Source organism: Natator depressus, chromosome 11 (assembly GCF_965152275.1).
Source record: "Natator depressus isolate rNatDep1 chromosome 11, rNatDep2.hap1, whole genome shotgun sequence".
NCBI classification, from domain to species: domain Eukaryota; kingdom Metazoa; phylum Chordata; order Testudines; family Cheloniidae; genus Natator; species Natator depressus.
The window spans coordinates 11773763-11796916 of record NC_134244.1 but is presented as its reverse complement, the minus strand read 5'-3'; the positions used below and the strand labels follow the sequence as shown (position 1 = coordinate 11796916).

General features: G+C 42.0%; 1 protein-coding gene across 2 annotated transcripts; it reads left to right on the top strand.

Annotated features, from left to right (window-relative positions):
- The first annotated feature begins 3220 nt into the window (after positions 1-3220).
- On the top strand, positions 3221-22954 carry CCDC14 (coiled-coil domain containing 14). 2 transcript variants are annotated; one of them, XM_074967158.1, is made up of 13 exons: positions 3221-3345; positions 9877-9932; positions 10450-10525; positions 10825-10897; positions 10989-11129; positions 11456-11701; positions 11819-11913; positions 13415-13898; positions 14886-15027; positions 18225-18304; positions 19533-19751; positions 19838-19970; positions 20463-21681. In XM_074967158.1, the coding sequence occupies exons 1-13, from the start codon at positions 3301-3303 to the stop codon at positions 20512-20514; spliced, it is 1842 nt and encodes a 613-aa protein (XP_074823259.1). In that variant the 5' UTR covers positions 3221-3300; the 3' UTR covers positions 20515-21681. The 2 variants fall into 2 exon arrangements, with proteins under 2 accessions (XP_074823259.1, XP_074823257.1); XM_074967156.1 differs by having other exon boundaries at positions 3228-3345; positions 21672-22954.
- Positions 22955-23154: the final 200 nt, after the last annotated feature.

Below are 23154 nucleotides of genomic sequence, written 5' to 3'. Positions count from 1 at the left end.
TGTTTGTTCTCTCATCTTCTCCCCACGGTAAGAAGCGTATGCAATGAAGTGTATTTTTTTGATAGAGTATAGAGTATTTTTTTTAAAATATACATGTTACTATGCATTTGTATTAGAAAAGTCAAGGTCAAATAAATGCATCTTTCACTTGGAGAAGAAGGTGGTGAGGTTTGTGATGGTCCCTAGTTCCTGAGAGAATTTGTTTCACAGTCCCAGAACTGCACAGCTGTTTTGTCTGGTAGAAGCAACTGTTACACTGTCCCATTTACAATTGTGAATGGACCATAGAAATGGTATGAATATGTATTTGTCTTACTATAATTTCATTTTCCTGAGTGGGGCAGCATATCAATTGTAAAACCATCAGTGCCAGGCCTACCTTACAAGGCCATCAATGCCATTCCCTAAAAGGATCCTCCCTTACCAGCATCTAGGATCTCCTAGGAGGTCAATGCCCCTCTCTTCCCTTTTCCATTCTCAGCTACTGTTTTAAATGTATCTACTGATCTTTCAATTTTTGTAAAAATATTTGATTGCAATTTCACTGTAACCTCTATTCCACTAGGTGGCACTTGTTGTCTACATAAGGAGCCTGTAGCCTTCAGTTTATGGTGTTGCCCAAGTAAATCATCTGTTCAGTGGCAATAAATAACTGATGACATCAGATTTTATATTTATTGCACAGTCCTTCCATCTCTCATGAAAATGCATACACATTGGGTAACATCCTGCATCTCAATAGATATTAATTATATAGTTCTGTGTTTCTCAATCTTTTCAGGTTGGCAACCCTTTATTCAAAGTAAACAAAATATCACAACTCTCTACCTTACATTTACTATAAAAGTAAGAATAAAAAAAGTATCAAGGATAACAATAGTAACCCTATATAATTTATTTGTTTGTATATGTCTGTGTAGGTTGACAGAGCATACTTGACTTTGAAATGTAAGGTGTGTGACCAATGGGGAAGTGAGATTTTTCTTTGCTTTAGATTGTAATAGAATTTGTAAGGCTTTCAATTAATTGCAATTAACTCAAGCAATTAACTCAACACAAATTAACTTGATTTAAAAAATTAACCGTGATTAATCACAGTTTTAATTGCACTGTTAAACAATAACAGAATACCAATTTAAATTTATTATAAATATTTGGCTATTTTTCTACATTTTCAAATATATTGATTTCAATTACAATGCAGAATACAAAGTATACAGGTATCACTTTATATTATTATTTGTATTACAAATATTTGTACTGTAAAGAAGATAAACAAAAGAAATAGTATTTTTCAATTCACCTCATACAAGTACTGTAGTGCAATCTCTATTCTGAAAGTGCAATTTATAAAACTTTAGAGCCTACAAGTCCTCTTAAGCCTACTTCTTGTTCAGCCAATCGCTAAGACAAACAAGTTTGTTTACATTTGCAGGAGATAATGCTGCCTGCTTCTTATTTACACCACCTGAAAATGAGAAAAGATATATGCATGGCACTGTTGTAGCCAGCATTGCAAGGTATTTATGTGCCGGATAAGCTAAATGTTTGTATGCCCCTTCATACTTTGATGAGTAGATTGCACTTTTTTACAGTGCAAATATTTGTAATGAAAAATAATAATATAAAGTGAGCACTCTACACTTTGTATTCTGTGTCGTAATTAAAATCAATATATTTGAAAATGTAGGAAAACATCCAAAATATTTATAATAAATTTAAAATGGTATTCTATTGTTTAACAGTGTGAATAAAAATGCAATTAATTGTGATTAATTTTTTTAATCTCACAATTCTTTTTCCGGTTGACAGCCCTAAAAATTTGCAATGGCTCACATCTGTCCGATTGCCTTTTGTGACACCCCCCAACAGCTTGCAATCCACCAGCTGAGAAAAATTGATAGCTCATCATGCTCTGATGTGTCTCCTGCACCACAAGGTAAAACAACTGCTATTTGCCAGAAGCTGGGAATGAGCGACAAAGAACTGATCGCTTAATGATTGCCTGTTCTGTTCATTCCCTCTGGGGCACCTAACATTGGCCACTGTCCGAACACAGGATAGAGGGCTAGATGGACCTTTGGTCTCACCCAGTATGTTATGTTCTAACAGTTGGTCACAAATCTTGAACGACTTTCCCCCCAACATTGGTTACACTTTACTGTGACTGCAAAGAAGTATCAGTTCAACAGTGGGGCCTGTTCAAGAGAAAGTAACAATGTCCTTGTTAAAAGAAAAGGAGTACTTGTGGTACCTTAGAGACTAACCAGTTTATTTGAGCATAAGCTTTCCTGAGCTACAGCTCACTTCATCGGATGCATGCAGTGGAAAATACAGTGGGGAGATTTATATACACACAGACCATGAAAAAATGGGTGTTTATCATACACATTGTAAGGAGAGTGATCACTTAAGATGAGCTATTACCAGCAGGAGAGTGGGATGCGGGGAGAGAAAACCTTTTGAAGTGATAATCAAGGTAGGCCATTTCCAGCACATTTCCAGGAGTTAACAAGAACTCCTGAGAAACCTTGGGGGGGTGGGGGGGAAGGGAGGAATAAACAAGGGGAAATAGTTTTACTTTGTATAGTGACTCAACCGCTCCCAGTCTCTATTCAAGCCTAAATTAATTGTATCCAATCTGCAAATTAATTCCAATTCAGCAGTCTCTCCTTGGAGTCTGTTTTCGAAGGTTTTTTTGTTGTCCTTGTTGTGAAAGCAACAGCCTGTCGCTTTCGCTGCAATTTACTAGGCGGGAAAGCTGCGCAGGGGCGGGACATTCCAGGAGGTCGAGTGGGGCGCTGTGGGGTAATCTCCGAAAGGGGCGCCAGGAGCTGGGGATGTGGGGCTCAGGGGCCCAGTGACCTGAGGGGACCCGGAGCGGTTTAGCATTATGTGGTGAGGCAGCTCTGACTCAGAGGCCGTGTGGACCGGGCTCTGAGGACCCTGCACAACAGGCAGCGAGCGATCTGGTGACGCTCCCGCCGACTGAGTGAGAGAGCGAGCTGCTCTCTGACTTGGCCGGTTAGCCCGGCTTCTCTCTTACTATTGGTTCGCTGGGCCGTGGCCTCCACCAATCCTGGCCCTGGTTTTCTGACTCCGCCCTATTCCGCAGCCCGCTCCGGCTGCCGCCGGCGCCGGGCACGGAGGGAGGGAGCCGGAAGAGGCGGGGCTGAGAGGATGACGGCTCCTCCCCTGCCGCGGCAGCCGTTGGGCCTGTCAGGCAAGTCGAGCTCGGATTGGCCGCGCGGTTCTGCTCTGGGGGATGGCTCGGTAGCTCCTCCCCCAGGCCGGGGACGGATGGACGGAGCGATGGCGAGGCCGGGCACCCTCCGGCATCACAAGGTACCAGCCGTGGGGGGCCGAGCGCTGGGGGTTGGGGTTGGGGTTGGGGTTGGGTCTCCCCTGGAGGTTGGGGGCTGGGCGCGGTGTATTCTCGCTCTGGGATCCTGAGGGGAAGGACTGTTATGGGGGGACTGGGCGCCTTCAGCGGCGGTTTAGGGTCGCTTTCTCTGCGGGTTGAGGGCACTGGGCATCTGGGGCAGGGAATGGAGGGCGTCTCGTTTTCGGGGCTCCTGGGGGCTTGGAGGGGACGGGGTGGGCTCCCAGGTCAGGGGGTGGGGCCTTTCCTCTGGGAGTTACTAGGGGTGGGGGGTTGGGAGGTGACTGGGCTCACGGGTCAGGGGAACTCTCCTCTGGGGGTCACTATGGCTGTGGGGGGTTTGAGAGGTGACTGGGCTCATGGGTTGAGGGGGCTCTCTGGGGGACACTCACGGAGGTGACTGAGCTCATGGGGGCTCTTTGCTGGGGGTCACTCTGGGGGTTAGGAGGTAACTGGCCTCACAGGTCAGAGGAGTCACTAGAGATTTGGGGGAGGAGTCGGGAGGTGACTGGGCTCTCCGGTTGAGGGTTGTCCTCTGGGGGACACTAGGGATGTGTGGGGAGGGTTGGCAGCTGTCTGGCCCCACGGATCATGGCAGGTGCTCTGGGGGACACTAGGGATGTGGCAGGGGATGGGTTGGGAGGTGACTGGGCTAACAGGTCAGGAAGGTTCTCCTCTGGGGGACACTCAGGTGGGAGGATTTGGGAGGAGACTGGGATCATAGGTTGGGGGAGCTCTCCCCTGGGGGAGTTGTCAGGTGACTGGGGACACTAATGGGGGGTGGGGGAATTGGCAGGTGCCATCTCACAGTTCCGGGGCTCTCTTCTGCAGGGGTTGCAGGTGACTGGACTCATAAGTCAGGGGAACTCTTCTCTAGGGATTACTAAAGGCAGGTGTTACTGGGAGCCTAGATGAGGGATGCAGGACTCCACGCTTGTGAGTGCATGGGTGACTGAGCCTCTCCAGGAATAGTGCTTAGGTGACTCTTTGGAGCTCCCCTGGTTGGTGGGGCTGGTGTCACTTCCCCCTACCCCTACCCTATTACCTGTTGTATTCAGTTCCTGCACAGGTGACTGCCAACAGCTGCTTTGCTTCATCTCTTGTTGGGGGTTGATTCCCAAAGTACATTTCCCTGCCTTGTGATCTGTGATATTGCAAAGTGTTACAACAGGACATCTGAAGTCTCCTTCCAACTTACTTGGGCTCTCAATCATTTAGATTCTCCCATTTTTGAGAGCCCGGGGTTGCTATCTGCCTATTTCAGAGTAGCAGCCGTGTTAGTCTGTATTCGCAAAAAGAAAAGGAGTACTAGGTGCCACTAGTACTCCCTTTTCTATCTGCCTATTTGTGTCAGTCTTAAGGGGACAGAACTGTGTGAACAACATTCCCGTGTTCACATCACTAATTTGCCCAGTGATGTTGGATTTTTGTATCCTAACATGAAGACATGTTGTCATGACATCACATTGCTCTATGAAACTTGAGACATATTTGGGAGGAGAGGCAGATCTATGAAGATCAAGGGTAGTGTTGTGAATTTTGGGATGGGCTTCAGCCCTTGTGTGCATAATCCATATTTGTTGTAGGCCTGATCCTGCAATCTTTATGCCAGTACCCTCATTGAGGTCAGTGAAATTATTTACATGAGTACCCCACACACACACACACACAATTAGGCCCTTGCTTGAAGTGGTCTTCTGCTATTAAATATTTCAGCTGCAAATATTTGAGCCATGGCAGCAGCTTATTGGTAAAAACTAGTGCTGTGCATTCAGTTGGAAAGAAGTGAATACTTTCTCCTTTGCAATATATTATAAAGCTCTTCACAGTCATGTTATATCACACCTTAAGCCTGTTACTGGTCTGGGTCTGAACTCTTATGAAAAGTCTATGGGATTTTTAACACATGCAAGTAGTCAGGCCCTCAATTTTACAATATCCACTAGCACCAATCTAAGGTATTGGTTCAGTACTGTCTTGCAGAGAAATGTTTTGGGGAATTACCAGCACTACTTTCTGTACCACTCTGGGTTTTTCATTGATGTCTCCCATTAAAGAATGAACTTGGCCTGATTTAGCTAAACTTGTGAAATTTGACATATCAAAAGAAGATAAGGCTGTAGGCTATAGACAGTGACAGTGGTGCTAGAGGAAAGTGGAAGGGCTGTACTGAAATAATTTCTGTCCACAAAACAAACTGATATGTGTCTACATGTAAACACTGACCCTGTAGTTTATATGTGGGTGGACTGCTGCATCTGCACAGAGTGTCATGAAGTCAGTGAAGCTCCATGCATTCAGGACTCTACCTGTGCATTGTAAATTGCAGGATTGAGGCTCAGGCCTGGTCTACGCTATGGGGTTAGGTCGAATTTAGCCACGTTAGGTCGATTTAAAAATGACTGCGTCCACACAATCAACCGCGTTCCGTCAACCTCTAAAGGGCTCTTAAAATCAACTTCTGTACTCCTCCCCGACGAGGGGAGTAGCGCTAAAATCGACCTTGCTGGGTCAAATTTGGGGTAGTGCGGACACAAATCGACGGTATTGGCCTCCAGGAGCTATCCCAGAGTGCTCCATTGTGATCGCTTGGGACAGCACTTTGAACTCTGATGCACTAGCCAGGTACACAGGAAAAGCCCCGGGAACTTTTGAATTTCATTTCCTGTTTGGTCAGCATGGCAAACTCAGCAGCACAGGTGACCATGCAGTCCCCCCAGAATCGTAGAGCGTAGAATGTTTCTACGCTCCCCCTATCATCCCCGTCCCTGAGGTTATTGCAGATGAGAAGGCAAAAAAACCGCACTCGCGATGATGTGTTTTCCAAGCTCATGCAGTCCTCCCACACTGGTAGGACACAGCTTAATGCGTGGAGGCATTCAGTGGCAGAGGCCAGGAAAGAATTAAGTGAGTGCGAAGAGTGGAGGCAGGACGCGATGCTGAGGCTAATGGGGGAGCAAACGGACAAGATGAAGCATCTGTTGGAGCTTCAGGAAAGCCAACCAGAGCACAGACCCCCGCTGCATCCACTGTACAACTGCCTACCCTCCTCCCCATGTTCCATAGCCTCCTCACCCAGACGCCCAAGAACATGGAGGGAGAGGCTCCGGGCACCCAGCCACTCCACTCCAGAGGATGGCCCAAGCAACAGAAGGCTGTCATTCAAACAGTTTGATTTTTTTAGTGTGGCTACAATAAGCAATGTGGCCTTGTCCTTCCCTCTTCCCCTGCCCCACCCAGGCTACCGTGTCAGTTATCTCTTTTTTTTTTTTAATTAATAAAGAAAGAATGCATGGTTTCAAAACAATAGTTACTTTATTTCGAAGGGGAGGGGGACTGGTTTACAGGGAATTAAAATCAACAAAGGGGGCGGGTTTGCATCAAGGAGAAACACACACAACTGTCATACCGAAGCCTGGCCAGTCATGAAACTGGTTTTCAAAGCCTCTCTGAAGCGCAGCACGCCTTGCTGTGCTCTTCTAATCGCCCTGGTGTCTGGCTGCTCAAAATCGGACACCAGGCGATTTGCCTCAACCTCCCACCTCGCCATAAATGTCTTCCCCCTTACTCTCACAGATATTATGGAGCACACAGCAAGCAGCAACAACAATGGGAATGTTGGTTGCGCTGAGGTCTGACCTAGTCAGCCAACAGCGCCAGCGAGCTTTTAAACATCCAAAGGCACATTCTACCACCATTCTGCACTTGCTCAGCCTATAGTTGAACTGCTCCTTACTACTGTCCAGGCTTCATGAGCCATGGGAGCAAGAGGTAGGCTGGGGTAGGTGCGACCGTGTGGTCTGAATCTCTGTGAGATGAAACTTAAAGAAGAGAATGACCTGGAGTCTCTGGCTCCCATTTGGTGCTCTAAGAGGAGAATAACCATGTCTGTCCAGGCGCCCCAATCGACCTCACTGAGGTCTGCCAGGAACACCCAGGAGATGTACGACAGCTATCAATCTTACTGCACAATCTGCTGCGAAGATAAAGAGTTGTGCTTTATAGCAATGCAGTACCACGTCTGCCAGCAGCACCCAGGAGATGTACGGTGACGGTGAGCTAAGCGGGCTCCATGCTTGCCGTGGTATGGCGTCTACACGGGTAACCCGTGAAAAAAGGCACGAAACGATTTTCTGCCGTTGCTTTCACGGAGGGAGGGACAGAGGGATGGGGGCCTGACGACATGTACCCAAAACCACCCGCAACAATGTTTTTGCCCCATCTGGCATTGGGAGCTTAACCCAGAATTCCAGTGGGCAGTGGAGACTATGGGAACTCTGGGATAGCTACCCACAGTGCACTGCTCTGTAAGTTGATGCTAGCCACGATAGTGAAGATGCACTCTGCCGACTTAATGCACTTAGTGTGGACATACACAATCATAGAATCATAGAATATCAGGGTTGGAAGGGCCCTCAGGAGGTCATCTAGTCCAACCCCCTGCTCAAAGCAGGACCAATCCCCAATCAAATCATCCCAGCCAGGGCTTTGTCAAGCCTGACCTTAAAAACTTCCAAGGAAGGAGATTCTACCACCTCCCTAGGTAACGCATTCCAGTGTTTCATCACCCTCCTAGTGAAAAAGTTTTTCCTAATATCCAACCTAAACCTCCCCCACTGCAACTTGAGACCATTACTCCTTGTCCTTTCCTCTTCTACCACTGAGAATAGTCTAGAACCATCCTCTCTGGAACCACCTCTCAGGTAGTTGAAAGCAGCTATCAAATCCCCCCTCATTCTTCTCTTCTGCAGACTAAACAATCCCAGTTCCCTCAGCCTCTCCTCATAAGTCATGTGTTCCAGACCCCTAATCATTTTTGTTGCCCTTCGCTGGGCTCTCTCCAATTTATCCACATCCTTCTTGTAGTGTGGGGCCCAAAACTGGACACAGTACTCCAGATGAGGCCTCACCAATGTTGAATAGAGGGGAACGATCACGTCCCTCGATCTGCTCGCTATTCCCCTACTTATACATCCCAAAATGCCATTGGCCTTCTTGGCAACAAGGGCACACTGCTGACTCATATCCAGCTTTTCGTCCACTGTAACCCCTAGGTCCTTTTCCGCAGAACTGCTGCCCAGCCATTCGGTCCCTAGTCTGTAGCTGTGCATTGGATTCTTCCGTCCTAAGTGCAGGACCCTGCACTTATCCTTATTGAACCTCATCAGATTTCTTTTGGCCCAATCCTCCAATTTGTCTAGGTCCCTCTGTATCCTATCCCTGCCCTCCAGCGTATCTACCACTCCTCCCAGTTTAGTATCATCCGCAAATTTGCTGAGAGTGCAATCCACACCATCCTCCAGATCATTTATGAAGATATTGAACAAAACCGGCCCCAGGACCGACCCCTGGGGCACTCCACTTGACACCAGCTGCCAACTAGACATGGAGCCATTGATCACTACCCGTTGAGCCCGACAATGTAGCTAACTTTCTACCCACCTTATAGTGCATTCATCCAGCCCATACTTCTTTAACTTGCTGACAAGAATACTGTGGGAGACCGTGTCAAAAGCTTTGCTAAAGTCAAGAAACAATATATCCACTGCTTTCCCTTCATCCACAGAACCAGTAATCTCATCATAGAAGGCGATTAGATTAGTCAGGCATGACCTACCCTTGGTGAATCCATGCTGACTGTTCCTGATCACTTTCCTCTCGTCTAAGTGCTTCAGGATTGATTCCTTGAGGACCTGCTCCATGATTTTTCCAGGGACTGAGGTGAGGCTGACTGGCCTGTAGTTCCCAGGATCCTCCTTCTTCCCTTTTTTAAAGATTGGCACTACATTAGCCTTTTTCCAGTCATCTGGGACTTCCCCCGTTCGCCACGAGTTTTCAAAGATAATGGCCAATGGCTCTGCAATCACATCCGCCAATTCCTTTAGCACTCTCGGATGCAACTCGTCCGGCCCCATGGACTTGTGCACGTCCAGCTTTTCTAAATAGTCCCTAACCACCTCTTTCTCCACAGAGGGCTTGCCATCTACTCCCCATGTTGTGATGCCCAGCGCAGCAGTCTGGGAGCTGTCCTTGTTAGTGAAGACAGAGGCAAAAAAAGCATTGAGCACATTAGCTTTTTCCACATCCTCTGTCACTAGGTTGCCTCCCTCATTCAGTATGGGGCCCACACTTTCCTTGGCTTTCTTCTTGTTGCCAACATACCTGAAGAAACCCTTCTTGTTACTCTTGACATCTCTTGCTAGCTGCAGCTCCAGCTAGCTATAATCAGCTACAGCTATAATCGACTGTATAAAATCAGTTTCTAAAAATCGACTTCTATAAAATCGACCTGATTTCGTAGTGTAGACATACCCTCAGTGGTCTTTGCTGTGTTCCCCCTCATTCCTTAAAAAATGTAAATTAGCCTTTTTAGACTTTATTTATTGTCTCAGATTTAGCAGTCCAATGGTATTTGGTATACTTCTATTATATTGTAAAAATAATTGAAATTAAAATAATATTTATTGGTCTATATTTGTGTAATAATTCAACAGGTACTGTCTTCTGGAAGGCTAACAGGAGCAGCTAAGTTAGCAAGTGGAAAAAAACAGTAAGAATTTAATCATTAATACTGTCTAGTGGTGTACCTGTAAGCATTCAAAACAGCCATACAAATCAAAAGTCAGCAACTCTTTTCGTTTATTAAATGTCAGCAACTCTTTGCATTTATTAAATATTAAGTCCCAACTGAAAGATGCTGCAAGTGGCAGATCCTGCTGTCCTTGGACAGGCAAAACGTCCATTGAAGTTAGTGGGAGTTTGGACTGTACAACGACTAGAGGGAAGATTAACCCCTTTAGCAAACAACATGCCTTAGACTTCCATTTTGCATTTATGAAATATTAATTAAATTTCCCCCCTAGATTACTGAATGAATGTGGGGACTAGTTACATGTAAGCTTTCTGAGTAAGGGCCAGTCCTACCCTAACCTATGCTGGTAATGTCTGCTGCAGTTACTTGCTTATCTCATTACAGCATTTGGCTCTATTGTAAAGTGCAGCACATTGTGTATGTAGTTTTTTGTTATTATTTATAAGAGGAAGTAAACAGGGAATGTCTTTTTCAGGATTGGCTTAAGAAAAGCATGCAATTCTGATGTGGGCTCTGGCTACTCTCTCTATTCCAGCGACTCTGAGGATCAGGTAATTTGAGATGAATTGGCTCTCTTATACATGCAAATTAGAAATTAACTAAAATTACTGTAACATTAAATTCATTAGATAGAAACACAATACAATCTCTCAAATATAAATATAACAAATCAGTAAAAAAATTTCATTGATGGCATGTAAATAAATATGTGACTCAAACCCAGTCCAGAAATAACTGTGACTCAAACACTTTCCAAATAGGAACTTCTTGACTTTATTTCATTGCCCTTACTGGTTTTGTGTTACAATAAATCAGTGCCTGTATTCTCACTGCAACATTCTTTCTTCAGGTTGTAACTATACATAATGGGCTTGATCGCTGTGCAGCTTTACTGCAGGATATTTTGCAAAATGAGGCCACAGGTTGTACCTTATTGAAATTTTGAATTAAATTTTAGTTCCTGTAGGTCTCTTATTTATTTTGTTGAATGGCTTTTGTTTCAAATAACATTAGGAATGGAGACGGTAAATCGAAAACCAGGGAAAGTAACTTCTGTTAAGGCTACTATCAGGCCTATACTAGCCAAAGGAAATAGTTCAAAAAAGAAAGGACTGAAGAGAAATATTCTTGCTGCCCATATTCATAAAGAAATTGGTAAGCACTTGTCCTTGGTTTGGCCTTTACTTAAACAATGTTTTCATCCATAACTGTTTTATTTCCTCAATAAATACGTGTTCATTGTTACCTCATCTGCAGAATTAATTAATGTGGTTATAATATTGTGCAACTTTTATTTTGGTTTTAAACTCTGGTTTAATAAAATAAACTTACTATGGCTTGATTGTTTCTGTCAATTTTAATCAAATTAATCAATCCAGATGGGTTCATAGCATTTGATTCTTGATGTCAAGAATTTTCATGTAAGCATTTGTGTTAGTTTTCCTTTAGCACTACACAAACTTCAACTTTATTTTCTATAGTGCCGGTGTCAAATAGGAAAGCAGCCTCTTGTAATACACCTGCTGTTGACAAAGAGGGAGAACTTTCAAGCTCAGTACAAAATCAGCCTATTCAACCAATTCATGTGCCTTTTAATCAACACTCTCCTGTGATACATCAAAAACTGTGTGAGCATGTGCAAACCCAAATGTCTCTGATAACTGGCCAAGTTCCACCGAGCTGTAATGGAATTCCCACTGTACCTGCTTACCCTGTTTCAGATCCTGGTTAGTATGAATGTTATCGTATAGTTAGACACTATTTTGGGGGTTGTTTTTAGGTTTTTTTGCCAAGAAAAAAAATCTTTAAATTTAACAATGTTAGTTTTTGTGTGTTTGTTTCAGGATATCAAAGTGTTACAGCATTTAATTATCGTTTACCTACCTCCACACCAAGTCTGTCCCCGCAGCATTCGGCTAATCCTTTACTCATTCAGTCTGTAAGTACATGTGATTTAAACTATAAATAAACATTTAAGTTAGTGTTGTCATCTTTGTCTTATTCTGTGGCTTTCATTTCTACTGAAATCTATACACTTTCTTGGCCTTAATAGGAAATTTTCCGAAGGAAAAAGAAACTCAGTGCATTTTATGTCTCATAAAATCTGTGATGAAAGTATAGATATGGTGGTGCTTATAATATATTATGTGATGTAAAGGTGATTCACAAATATATTGTTAGCAAGCATTGCTACTTATATTGTGCCTGCAGTAGACTCCAAAAATGAGGTAAGCGGCATGCCAGTGGGGGGACTGTTCACTTCTGTTTGTTATGCTTAGGTTTTTTTTAAGTTGAATTCTCCATTTCCCACCCCTTCCTGAGGAGGACTGATAGTTACTGATCAGTGTAACATCCCAATCTCACTGCACTGATGATTGTGTCATTAACCTAACCTTGAATATTTTAACCTATTAAAAACCACAGTGACTAGAAGTGCTAACGTGATCAGTGGAAAGTAACGTAAAACCCATTGTTCTCAAATATGGTTTGTGTGTTAAAGCTTTGCATTTTAATATCCTTATCTATTTCAGGGTACAACATTAAAAAACAACAACAAAGCAAACCCCCTCCTGCAGTTTTGGGAAGTGTGGGAAGAGGGTTTACATTGCCTCTATAGTCAGATTGCGGGTGCCACCACTGTTCCATAGCTAGCATGATCTTCAATCAGCACTCTATGGGATATCATCTCATTTGCTAGAAGTTTTGGACTGGGGGAAGTCTGTGCTTCACAGATCGAAAAAAACACTATGTAAAATTAAGTTATTGTTAGAAATGTGCTGACTGTTTTCTTATGTTGTTCGTAGCATTCAGCACATACGTTTATAGTATATTAGTCAAAATGCCAAAATACAGAAAAATATTGACTTGTACACCATGTGTTTATTTTCCTCTGTGTCTGTGGGTACCAGCAATGAATACTAGTTATAAAGATAGGGAAAGTAAGGAAATATATCAGGAAGATTCTTACAAGCACACTGAAAATGAATTCCCACCCCAAGAAAACAGAATCCTTTTGTCCCTCCCCAATATAAAAAGATGAAAACATCAATTTAGCTCTATTGCTGAATTACAGATAACATTTAAGATCAGACCAACTAGTCTTATTGGTAATCCTAACTATATTTGCCTTTTAACTACTCCTGAATACAGTGAAAGGTCATACACTGCAGCCTGAATGAATTTGAATACTATTTTAACTGTTTTTTAAATGACAAACAGTGAGCAACACCACATTAAATAAGATTGGCTTCCAAATGTTGAAAGAAACCTCACTACTACATTTAGGTGCCATGAAAATACAAATAATAATAATTTGTTTAATATGTATATTCTCTGTTTAGGGTGTTCCTGCTGACAGTTACAAGCAGTGTGACTTGCCACAAGCAGGAGGAACTGTGTTTTTCCCTGGAGTTTCTGTTACTGCTTCTATTTCTTCACAGGCACGGTCTGTCACCACTGGTCCTCAGATGACACCCTGTGCACCAGTAGCTGTGCCAAATAATTCCACAGCATCTACATTTCTTCCAGCATTTTATGGCAGCGAGGTGATTTCAAACCAAGGAAATCATGAGCAACGGGTAAAGGAGGCAGACTTGATAAGATGTATACAAGCTCACCTGGCTCTCTTGGAACCACATGAAGCAGAGAGTGACAGAGTTGGTCAGAAGTACCAGAAGTTTGATCCAGCACAGTCCAAGGTCTCAGATACCAAAGAAGAGGAAACCGCTGAGGAACATAGTGAGGGTACTACCAGTGAAGAAGAGGACTTGAATGCAGTTGACATAGCACCAGTGAGGGAGACAAGCTGTCAGACAAGTTTTGACAAAGTTTTAAAGCCTAAAAAAGCAAGCCCAGAAAAAACAGCCCAAAAAGTTAAAACAGTAAAATATCTTTTGGGAGAGCTCAAGGCACTGGCAGACCAAGGTAAAAATGTTTTTATCAGCACAGTAGAATATATATCACACAGGTGCTATGCTACATGAATGGATATTCTTAGAAATCCATAATATACCATTGTGTGATGAATTACTGTAATTCAGATGTTACAAAATTACAATGTGCAATAGTTTTCTTTTTAATAGAGCTGTATGTTTTGATCTGAAGAAAGATAAAGTGAGTGTTTCAATGTGTGTCTGAGATCTTAAAATTGTTATAGCAATTAGTAAAAGTAGTGTTTTCATTCTGCGTACAGTCTGTGGGAAAGCTCTGCTCTTACACTTCCCAGAAGAGGTGATCGGGGAGTGGTGTGGAAAGGTTCTAAAAGATTTCCCTTCAGAGATCAGTTGGAAGGATGGTGGCTGTGATTTAACGGGGATCTAGACCAATGGCTCTCAATCTTTCCATATTACTATATCCCTTTTAGGAGTCTGATTTGTCTTGCATATCCCCAAGTTACACCTCACTTAAAAACTACTTGCTTACTAAATCGGACCTAAAAATACAAAAAAGTGTCACTGCACTATTATGGAAAAATTGCTTACTTTCTCATTTTTACCATATAATAAATAAATCAATTGGGATATAAATACTGTACTTACATTTCAGTGTATAGTATAAAGAGCAATATAAACAAGTCATTGTCTATATGAAATTTTCGTTTGTACTGACTTCACTAGTGCTTTTTATGTAGCCTGTTGTAAAACTAGGCAAATATTTAGATGAGTTGATGTACCCCCTGAAAGACCTCTGTGTACCCCCAAGGGTACATGTACACCTGGTTGAGAACCACTGATCTAGACCATACTTCACAGCCAAATAGTAATTTAAGAAGTGCAAATAAAGAGGGGTAATTTAAACATTAAAAGCTCTACACATCTTAAAAGGTAATAGAATTTATGTTCAGCCATCTCATAAATTGCTTAATTGTGTATATATATGCAGCTGTTTTGTGTTTAATTTTTTTTCTTATAGATGATTCTGAAATATTGAGGCTAATACATGAGGTAGAAGACTGTGTTTCATTACTGCCAGCAGTAGTTGGAAGTACCAATGTACAAGCTGAAATAGCACTTGCTATACAACCTCTTAGAAGTGAAAATGCCCAATTGCGTAGGTCAGTAAACATTCAACGAGTGAGCAAACTATTTCAAAAATATGTATGGTGTTAGCTAACTTCATTGTTATAAATTGCATGTTGTAGTATAGTTACAATGTATTCTTCTTTGATCACATTCTTGTTTTCTGTTGTCTATATTGTGTTCACATGCAGGGGTTTTGTTTATACTATGCTTTGTATGCTATATTGCTTCTGAAAAAAATCTTTAAGGTATTCATATTTAGTGCATGGATATTTGAACAAGCTTCTTGCTACCGATGAATAGGAATGTTTTACTTCTTCCATCAGTTTTCCTAACTGAATGATGGTCTCTTGTTGAAACGCAGCACTGAGTCAGGTGGTCTATCTCTGCCATGGACTTGCTCTGTGACTTTAGGTAAATCACTTAACCTAACTGTATTGAGTGCATTAGTCTGCCCCAGAGAGGTATAAATTCTAATTCACACAGGATGGCATGCACTAACTGGCTCCTGTGGAACCTGGTGGCATGCCCTAGAAGTTCCCTAGTGTGTGTTAATGTAGGACTGTTTGAAACAGCAGTTTCACCTATTTGTAAAATAAAATATTAGCCTAGAGAAGTACTGTAAAGTTGAATCCACTGTTTATAAAGTGCTTTGCAGTTTTCAGCTGAGAAGTGCAATACAATTGCAAAATTGAATGAAAAGTTGACATTTCAAATTAGAACTCCAAATAAAGCATTTTGACTGCAGGCAACAGATTTCACAATGTTTAATATAGATAGGACAGATGTTCTCAGTGTTACCTTTGAAATTATTGTGCTTCGAGCTCCAGTAGAAGGGATGGAATTTTGGAACCGGAAATATCAATTGTGTGAGAAGTCCTTTGGAAAAGGTGAGCGTGCATCTGTCTAGGAGCAGCAGACTACAAATAGGTTTGGCAGCATTCAATTTTAATTGATGTGTCAGTAAACATTGATTTCAGCTGACATGCTGAAACTGACACACACAAAAATTGATCAGTAACAGTGTAGGAGGTTCCCCCACCACTCCCCCTCCCCCGCAACTCCATTTTGCACCTGCAGAGATTGGGTGTCACCGGCCCTCTAACAGGTCAGAGAGCTCTCTGCAGCCCTGCTATCATGGCCAGACTCCCTCATTCCATGACAGCAGAGCTGCACAGCGATCCCTGTGCTTCTGCAGAGCAGGTGACATCCAATTCCTGCAGGTGCAAGGAAGGCTGTGGTCCTGGTTGAGCAGAGACCTCCAGCCAGGACTGCAAGGAATAGGAAGAGGATGAGCACCTGGCTGCAGGAGAGACCACCTGCTGCTGAATGGCTTTTTCCCTGGGCAGGAACCATTCAGTGGTGGGGTGGCCTCCCCGGCATCCAGGGCTCATCTTCCTTCTTGTGGCCCTGGCCGGGGGGTCTCCGTTCTGCCCAGCCAGGACTACAAGCCTTCCCCACGCCTTATGCCTGCCAGGGATCAGGTGTCTGCAGCTCTGCTGTTATCGACCCACTCACCAGCTGGCAGTGTCAGAGGTCTGACAGTGGGGTTGCAGGGGGTTCTCTTCACAGCCATGGGGCCACTGCTGCCCAATCCCTGCAGATATAAGGTGCAGGGAACGCTGCAGTCCTGCCAAGGCAGAGTAGAGACCTCTGGCCAGGGCTGCGAGAAGCTGCAGGGAAGGCCTCCCTGCTGCTGAATGACTCCAGGCTGGGGATAGAGCCATTCAGCAGCAGTGTGGCCTCCCCCCTGAGACCAGGGCTTGTCTTACTTCTGGTAGTCTTGGTCAGGGATCTCTGCTCTGCTGAACTAGGAGTGCAGTCTCCCATGCACCTTGCATCCAGTTGTCTTGGACTGCTCAGCTGTGCAGGGAGTCCTTTGCAGCCCTACTGTCAGTGCTGCCCCAACCCCACCCTTAATCCTCCTTAATTTCCAGTAAAAATACATTAAAAATCCTTAAAAATAAAATTGATATTAACTATCAAGATTAGAAAAAAATAAAAACTGAGTTTTGCCAAGTCTAACTATAAAAGTTCTGCTACATGTTTTTGTCTATATGTGAAAGCATAGTGACTGTAATTTAGCCTATCTCTGGAGAATCCAGGAGGAATATAACTTTTAAATATCCTCTTTGTTGAACAATTGCTGCTTGTTCTTAGACATTAGTGCAGGGGAGGGCAAACTATGGCCCGTGGGCTGGATCCGGCCCATCCGAGCTTTCAATCTGTCCTGTGGGATTGCCAGCCCTGTGGCGTAGCGGGGCTAAGGCAGGCTCCCTGCCTGCCCTGGCCTTGCGCCGCTCCCAGAAGTGGCCAGCACCATGTCCCTGCGGCCCCTGGGGGAGGAAGGAGCAGCGTGCTACATGCACTGCCCTTGCCTGCAGGCACCGCCCCCCTCAGCTCCCATTGGCAGGGAATGGGGAACCGCGGCGAATGGGAGCTTCGGGGATGGTACCCGCAGGCGAGGGCAGTGTGCGCTGGAGCTGCCTGCCCCACCCCACCCCCAAGAGCTGCTGCTGGACATGCTGGCCACTTCCAGGAGTGGTGCAGGGCCAGGACAGGCAGGGAGCCTGCTTTAGCCCTGCTGCATGCTACTGCCACCCCGGAGCCACACGAGGTAAGCAGCGCCGGACTGGAGCCCGCGCCCCAAACCCCTCCTGTAGTTTATCTTATTAACTGATCTCTAACCGTAACAGCATAACAAGGGTCTAGATAATGCTTTCCCAAAGTATGCAGAAAAGCATGTTGAGAACTAGGAGGGAGTATTATTTTCTGTGTGTATTTTTCCATTTGAAACCTATTGCCATCTTTTCCCAGGACTGACCTTTTTTCTAGAAGTACCAGTGGGTACTCTAACTTTTAAACTGCAGGTCCCAAGTAGTTAGTATGCATATGTCTTTAGATAGTCTGTTCTCAAATGCAGAAAGAATCTCTTTTCAGGATACATGCTTAATGTAAAAGTAGACACCCCTTTCCTCTGAGCTAAAATGGAGCAAAGTTACCATGATTTTTGAAAAGAGCTCATTCAGCTAAAGAAAGGTGGAAATGCAAACTTTGACAAAATAGATTATTAAAACTTTTTTTTAACTTCCAAAATTAAAAACATTTTTGTTACGGTTCTATTCTAATTAAATTAGCAAACTTTCATTTACAAACCAATTTCGATATTCAACCTTTTGAACTTACTCCGTATTTGGACTTTCTCCATTTATGCTTTATCATTCACCTTTAGGAGATTAAGAATATTGAACCAGCAACTCCGGGAGCGAGAGAGAGCTGAAAAGGAATCCAGCCTGGATTGCAACTTTGAATGCAAGTGTATATTGCAAGTGATGGTGTGGGAAATGGGGGTACAGATTTTAGAGCCATTGAACTCAGTAGAGCACCACGCAGACAGTGGGATCCTCCTGTGCAGCTCCAGTATAGGATTTGGAACTGTATCCTTACTATAGTAAGGATGAGACACCAGACAACTGATGGGTGTAAAGCAAACCTCCTTGTATCTTGCAAAGGTTCCTACTTTTATCTGCAAACAAAGGTCACATTATAACAGAGTTTTTGAACTACATAACTCAATGCATAAGGCATCTGATGTTAAGAGTCTGACTTTAAGGTAGAAGGGCAGTTTTCCTCTATCTTCCTTTGGGAGAACTGGGCAAAAAACCCACAGCACATCATTACATGACAATTACAGCTTATCTGCTGTGAATTAATGTGACAGTGGGTAACGTTACCATGACACCCATCTAAAAATATTTTACTAAGCTGTGGGGAAAGAAGGGAAGGCAATACCACTTTGCAAAATTATACGTGCAAGTTCAGTACTGTACTCAAAGTACAAGTACAGAATTAAATAACTAATTTAATTGCATGTTTTAAATATAGAAAACTGCACTCCACATTCTATCACTGTGATAATGGGGACTATTATCTGTACAGGCTTGAAGTTTTAGGCCCTAGTCTTGTAATGAGCTGTGTGCAAGTGTATTGAAGTCTCTCCGGCTCTGTATGGATGTACTCATGCTCATGTCACTGCAGGATCAGGGGCTTAGATATCACTGTGAGCAATACCAAGTCTTGTGGTCACGTTTTAAAGAGAAAATTAATCCTTAAATATTTTATTGTCGGTAGCTTGTCATAGGATATGAGACAACATTTTTTTATTTTGATGAAAATAGTGTTGCGTTATCTTGGTGGTAGGTGCAAATACATCAGTTACAGTGTTCTTTATATCTTGTCGTTCCTGTACAGGATAATAGGATTTAAAGATTTAGCACTAATAAAAATCTTTCCAAATACACCACTTAAAAACATGTAAAATATCTACTGGTAGCTGAAGAGAATTCTTTCTCTACAGTTTTGATTTATGCTTATATTCACACAGAACTTCTGACTGTAACATAATAGATATTGTAATCTGTTGTTCTTAATTTCTAAGAATTTGAATGATGATTTCGGCTTTAATAGTTACAAATTACATTTCTTTTGGGCATAGAAATGAAACTTTAAAAAAAAACTTGCTATGTTTCTCTTCCTATAGTAGTTTCACTACAATCCCTGAATACGACACTCCAGAGTCAACTCAAGGAATCTTTAAAGGGCCTTGAATCACTGCACAATAAAAATGAAGAACTGCTTAAAATAATCGAAAACCAGAAAGAAGAAAATAAACAGTTTGCAAAAGTTATCCAGGAGAAAGATAAAGAACTGCTTGAAAACAAACAGCAGTATGACATTGAAGCTACAAAGCTGAAAATTGGTGCGTGTTTTGAACTGACTTGATTTTTTCACTTGGTGCTTTTACATTTAAAAAAAGACTAAATAAAATTGTACTTGGCATTTTAGAAGTGGATGAGGCACTGGCAAACGTGAAGAGCTTCCAGTTTAAGTTGGAAGCCTCGGAAAAAGAAAATCAGATCTTGGGCATAACATTACGTCAACGTGATGCAGAAGTGAACAGACTGCGTGAATTGACTCGGTAATATTGGTCACACAGTTTTTCTTCTTGACATTTCTTCCTTATTTTTAATTATTGAAACAATGTTAAAATAATACTGCAGTCTCTCCCTACGTTGTCTTTGTGTTAACTTTGTGTTAAGGTCTAGTCCTAAAGATCTTATAGCCTATCTGTGAGTCTTGCAATTTATTTACTCTTTCTAGAGCCTTGAAACCCCAATCAGGGAGCAGGGCTATACTGATGCTGTACAATCAGATAACAAAGACGACAGTCCCTCCTCCAGACAGCTTACACTAAAGGGGTCAGAAAGTAAACAGCTAGACAAGATAAACATGTGGGATGGGTTGTGTCAGATGATGGAACAATAAAACTAATAATTTAGCATAAAAGCAGAAGTTTTGGCTTCCCCTTTTCTAACTTTTGCAATAGTTAGAAATAACTATCATGTCAGGTAGGTCAAATGCCATATGCTGTATTCATGGGAGAAGGCAATGACCTTGTTTGTGTCTCTAGTTGTGGCTACCCGGGTGATCCTTCCCTAGGACCTGCAGCGTTTGGGAACTAGTTCTGCAGCCTGTTTGAAGGGGAGGCAGTCTCCCTTTTCTTTGTGAAAAGACCTGGAATAAATCTTCCTGAGAAGAACCTTGCAGATACTCTCCCTTGTGGGCCCACAATTAGTTTTCCTGTGGGAAGAAGAGATCTCTCTCTGTTAAAGACACACTTAAAATGAAATTTATGACTAGATTTCCTTCATTTTTGAAAGCTTTAGATCCTGAGTGAAGCTGCCTTAATCACATATATTTGTGAAGTTATTTTATGTTTTTTTTATGAGTTCATGGTGGCAAGGTTTGGAGCTTCACAATCTTTTGTACACCTATATTGTGTGGTTCTGATAATAGATCTCTCTAGTTACTTGACTTGTTTTGGATTATTTATATTTTACTGATGTGCACTAGAAGTTTTACTATTCAGTTGGGTTATCCAAAATTCAAATTTTACCAGCCCCCATAATAGTGTACAGTATTTTCCTTACAGTGTATATACACCTTACATATTTTCCTGTAACTATACTAACTGCTGACCACCAGATGGTGATAGCCATATGTACATGTAATGAGCTGAGTCTTCATTTGTCTTGGCATAGAAAGCAGAAAATGAGTAACTGTGATTGCCCTTGTCTATTTCTGTATTTAAATATTTACTTAAGCATTGTATACAATTTAAAGGAAGCATTTTTTCCAAATTGCTTTCAAAAGCAGACCTCCATATTTTAACACAGACTTTGAAAATCATAGAATCGTAGGACTCGAAGGGACCTCAAGAGGTCATTTAGTTCAATCCCCTGCACTTATGGCAGGACTAAGAATTATCTAGACCAAAATCAGTTATACTGTATCCTCCAGTTACTTTATAAATGTTAAAGTTCTCTTGTCTTAAAGTCATTTAATCTTCTCTTCATAAGGGCACATAGGTGAGAGAGAACCTTACTGCTTGCTATTAATTTCAAAGGTACATTTCATTGAATTGAAGAATGACACTCAATAGAACTTGAGTAGTTTAAAATTTGTATTGATTTTTTTTGTGCTGTCTTGTGGAATATGAATTAGGTTTTTAAAATGATCATTGCAATCTTAAATAAGTATATCTAAATATTAAATTTTAAATATGGTTTATGAAAAGTCATTATACATAGTGGATGACCTAATGAATTGCTCTTAACAGAACCTTGCAGAGCAGCATGGCCAAGCTTCTCTCTGACCTCACTGTAGACCATGTTAGACACAGACCTGAAAAAGGTCTTACAAAATCTCTTCTGGAAGACTATGAGAAACAGCTGAAACCCAACCCATTCCCTGTGAGTACTTCCATAATGAGTTACCTCAAAAAATTAGAAAGTGATCAAATTTTGACAAATACAGAACTTCAATTTTCAAATAAAGCTGGAGAATTGGAAATGCCAGGTCTAGCCTGTGAAAAGTTTGTTGCTGAAGGATCTTATAGAAAAAGTACACTCTTAGCAGAGGAAATAACAGCTCAAAGAATTCTTCCTACTCTGTCAAAGCAAGATACAGAAACAATTAGTGATTCTGGGACTTTAACAAAGGAAGAACACAAACTGGATGAGACCATTTATATTCCATTGACTAGCAGTGTCTCTAAAAAACAGCCATTGATATCTGAAAGAAAAATGTGTGCACAACACCAGGTCAGCGTGGCTTCCAAGAATTTGAACTGTAACTGTGGGCTCTCTGATTCTCAGAAGCAGAATGGATTTGGGGTGTTGGATGATAAAAAGATTTCTGATAAAATCAATGGGGGCTACGACTTGAGAAACACAATAGAAAATACATCTGAAACCACAGGGAAGACAACTGAGCTGGAAGGAGACAAGCTCCTAGTAAGGCCAAAAGAAATAATTGGAACTGCTAAAGATTTTACAGACAAATCAGCTAGACCTCAGTCTGGTAAATACCTTTACACTTGCATGCCACATCAAAAGGAGAATTTTCAGAAAAAAGGCACTGAAATGTCTGACTCTAGTTTCTGTACTTTTGACTGCATGTCAGGAAAATCTGAATGGAGCATGTCTTCCTTCTCAACATTTACTTCACGAGATGAAGAGGACTTTAAAAATGGGCTAGCAGCCTTGGATGCCAACATAGCTAGATTACAAAGGACTTTGCAGACTGGCATTATGAAACAGTGAATGAGGAAACTAAAGACTGTATTTTGTTCAGATAATTGTTAGGTGTTTTTTCAAGTAATTTAATATGATGTATCGTTTTTGGAATGTCAATATTTGTATTGTCTTTTTGTATAAAATGGCTGGTTCCTAGCAGTTAAATTACGACTGGAATTTATTTTCTTAGTTAATGAATTAAGGTGCTATTTCCCTTGTGAAAACTATCATAATTAGTGCAAGGGAAGAGTTTATTTAAAATTCCTAAATGCAGACATTAAAATTAAGTTTTATACCTTAGGCAATAAAACCTTTTTCTATTAAATGGTGGATGAAATATTCGTTTGGTTTCAATATACTTTTCAAAGTAGTTTATATTCAGATAAAATCTAATATCTCATTAAGATGACATGAGTCAGAAAGTGACCTCCCTGGCTTTTGTGAGAAATAGTCACAACTTGAACTTTATTTTTAAAAATGAATAGTATATTCAATGTTACATGCTAGTGACCAAATCCAGTCAAG

What these genes read in the sequence shown, in the direction of transcription:
- CCDC14 (XM_074967156.1), top strand. Translation starts at nt 3,301, where the DNA reads ATGGACGGAGCGATGGCGAGGCCGGGCACCCTCCGGCATCACAAG. An exon ending in CCATATTCATAAAGAAATTG is followed by an intron (nt 11,130 to 11,455) that starts GTAAGCACTTGT and finishes TATTTTCTATAG; the next exon opens with TGCCGGTGTCAAATAGGAAA. An exon ending in TTACCCTGTTTCAGATCCTG is followed by an intron (nt 11,702 to 11,818) that starts GTTAGTATGAAT and finishes TGTTTGTTTCAG; the next exon opens with GATATCAAAGTGTTACAGCA.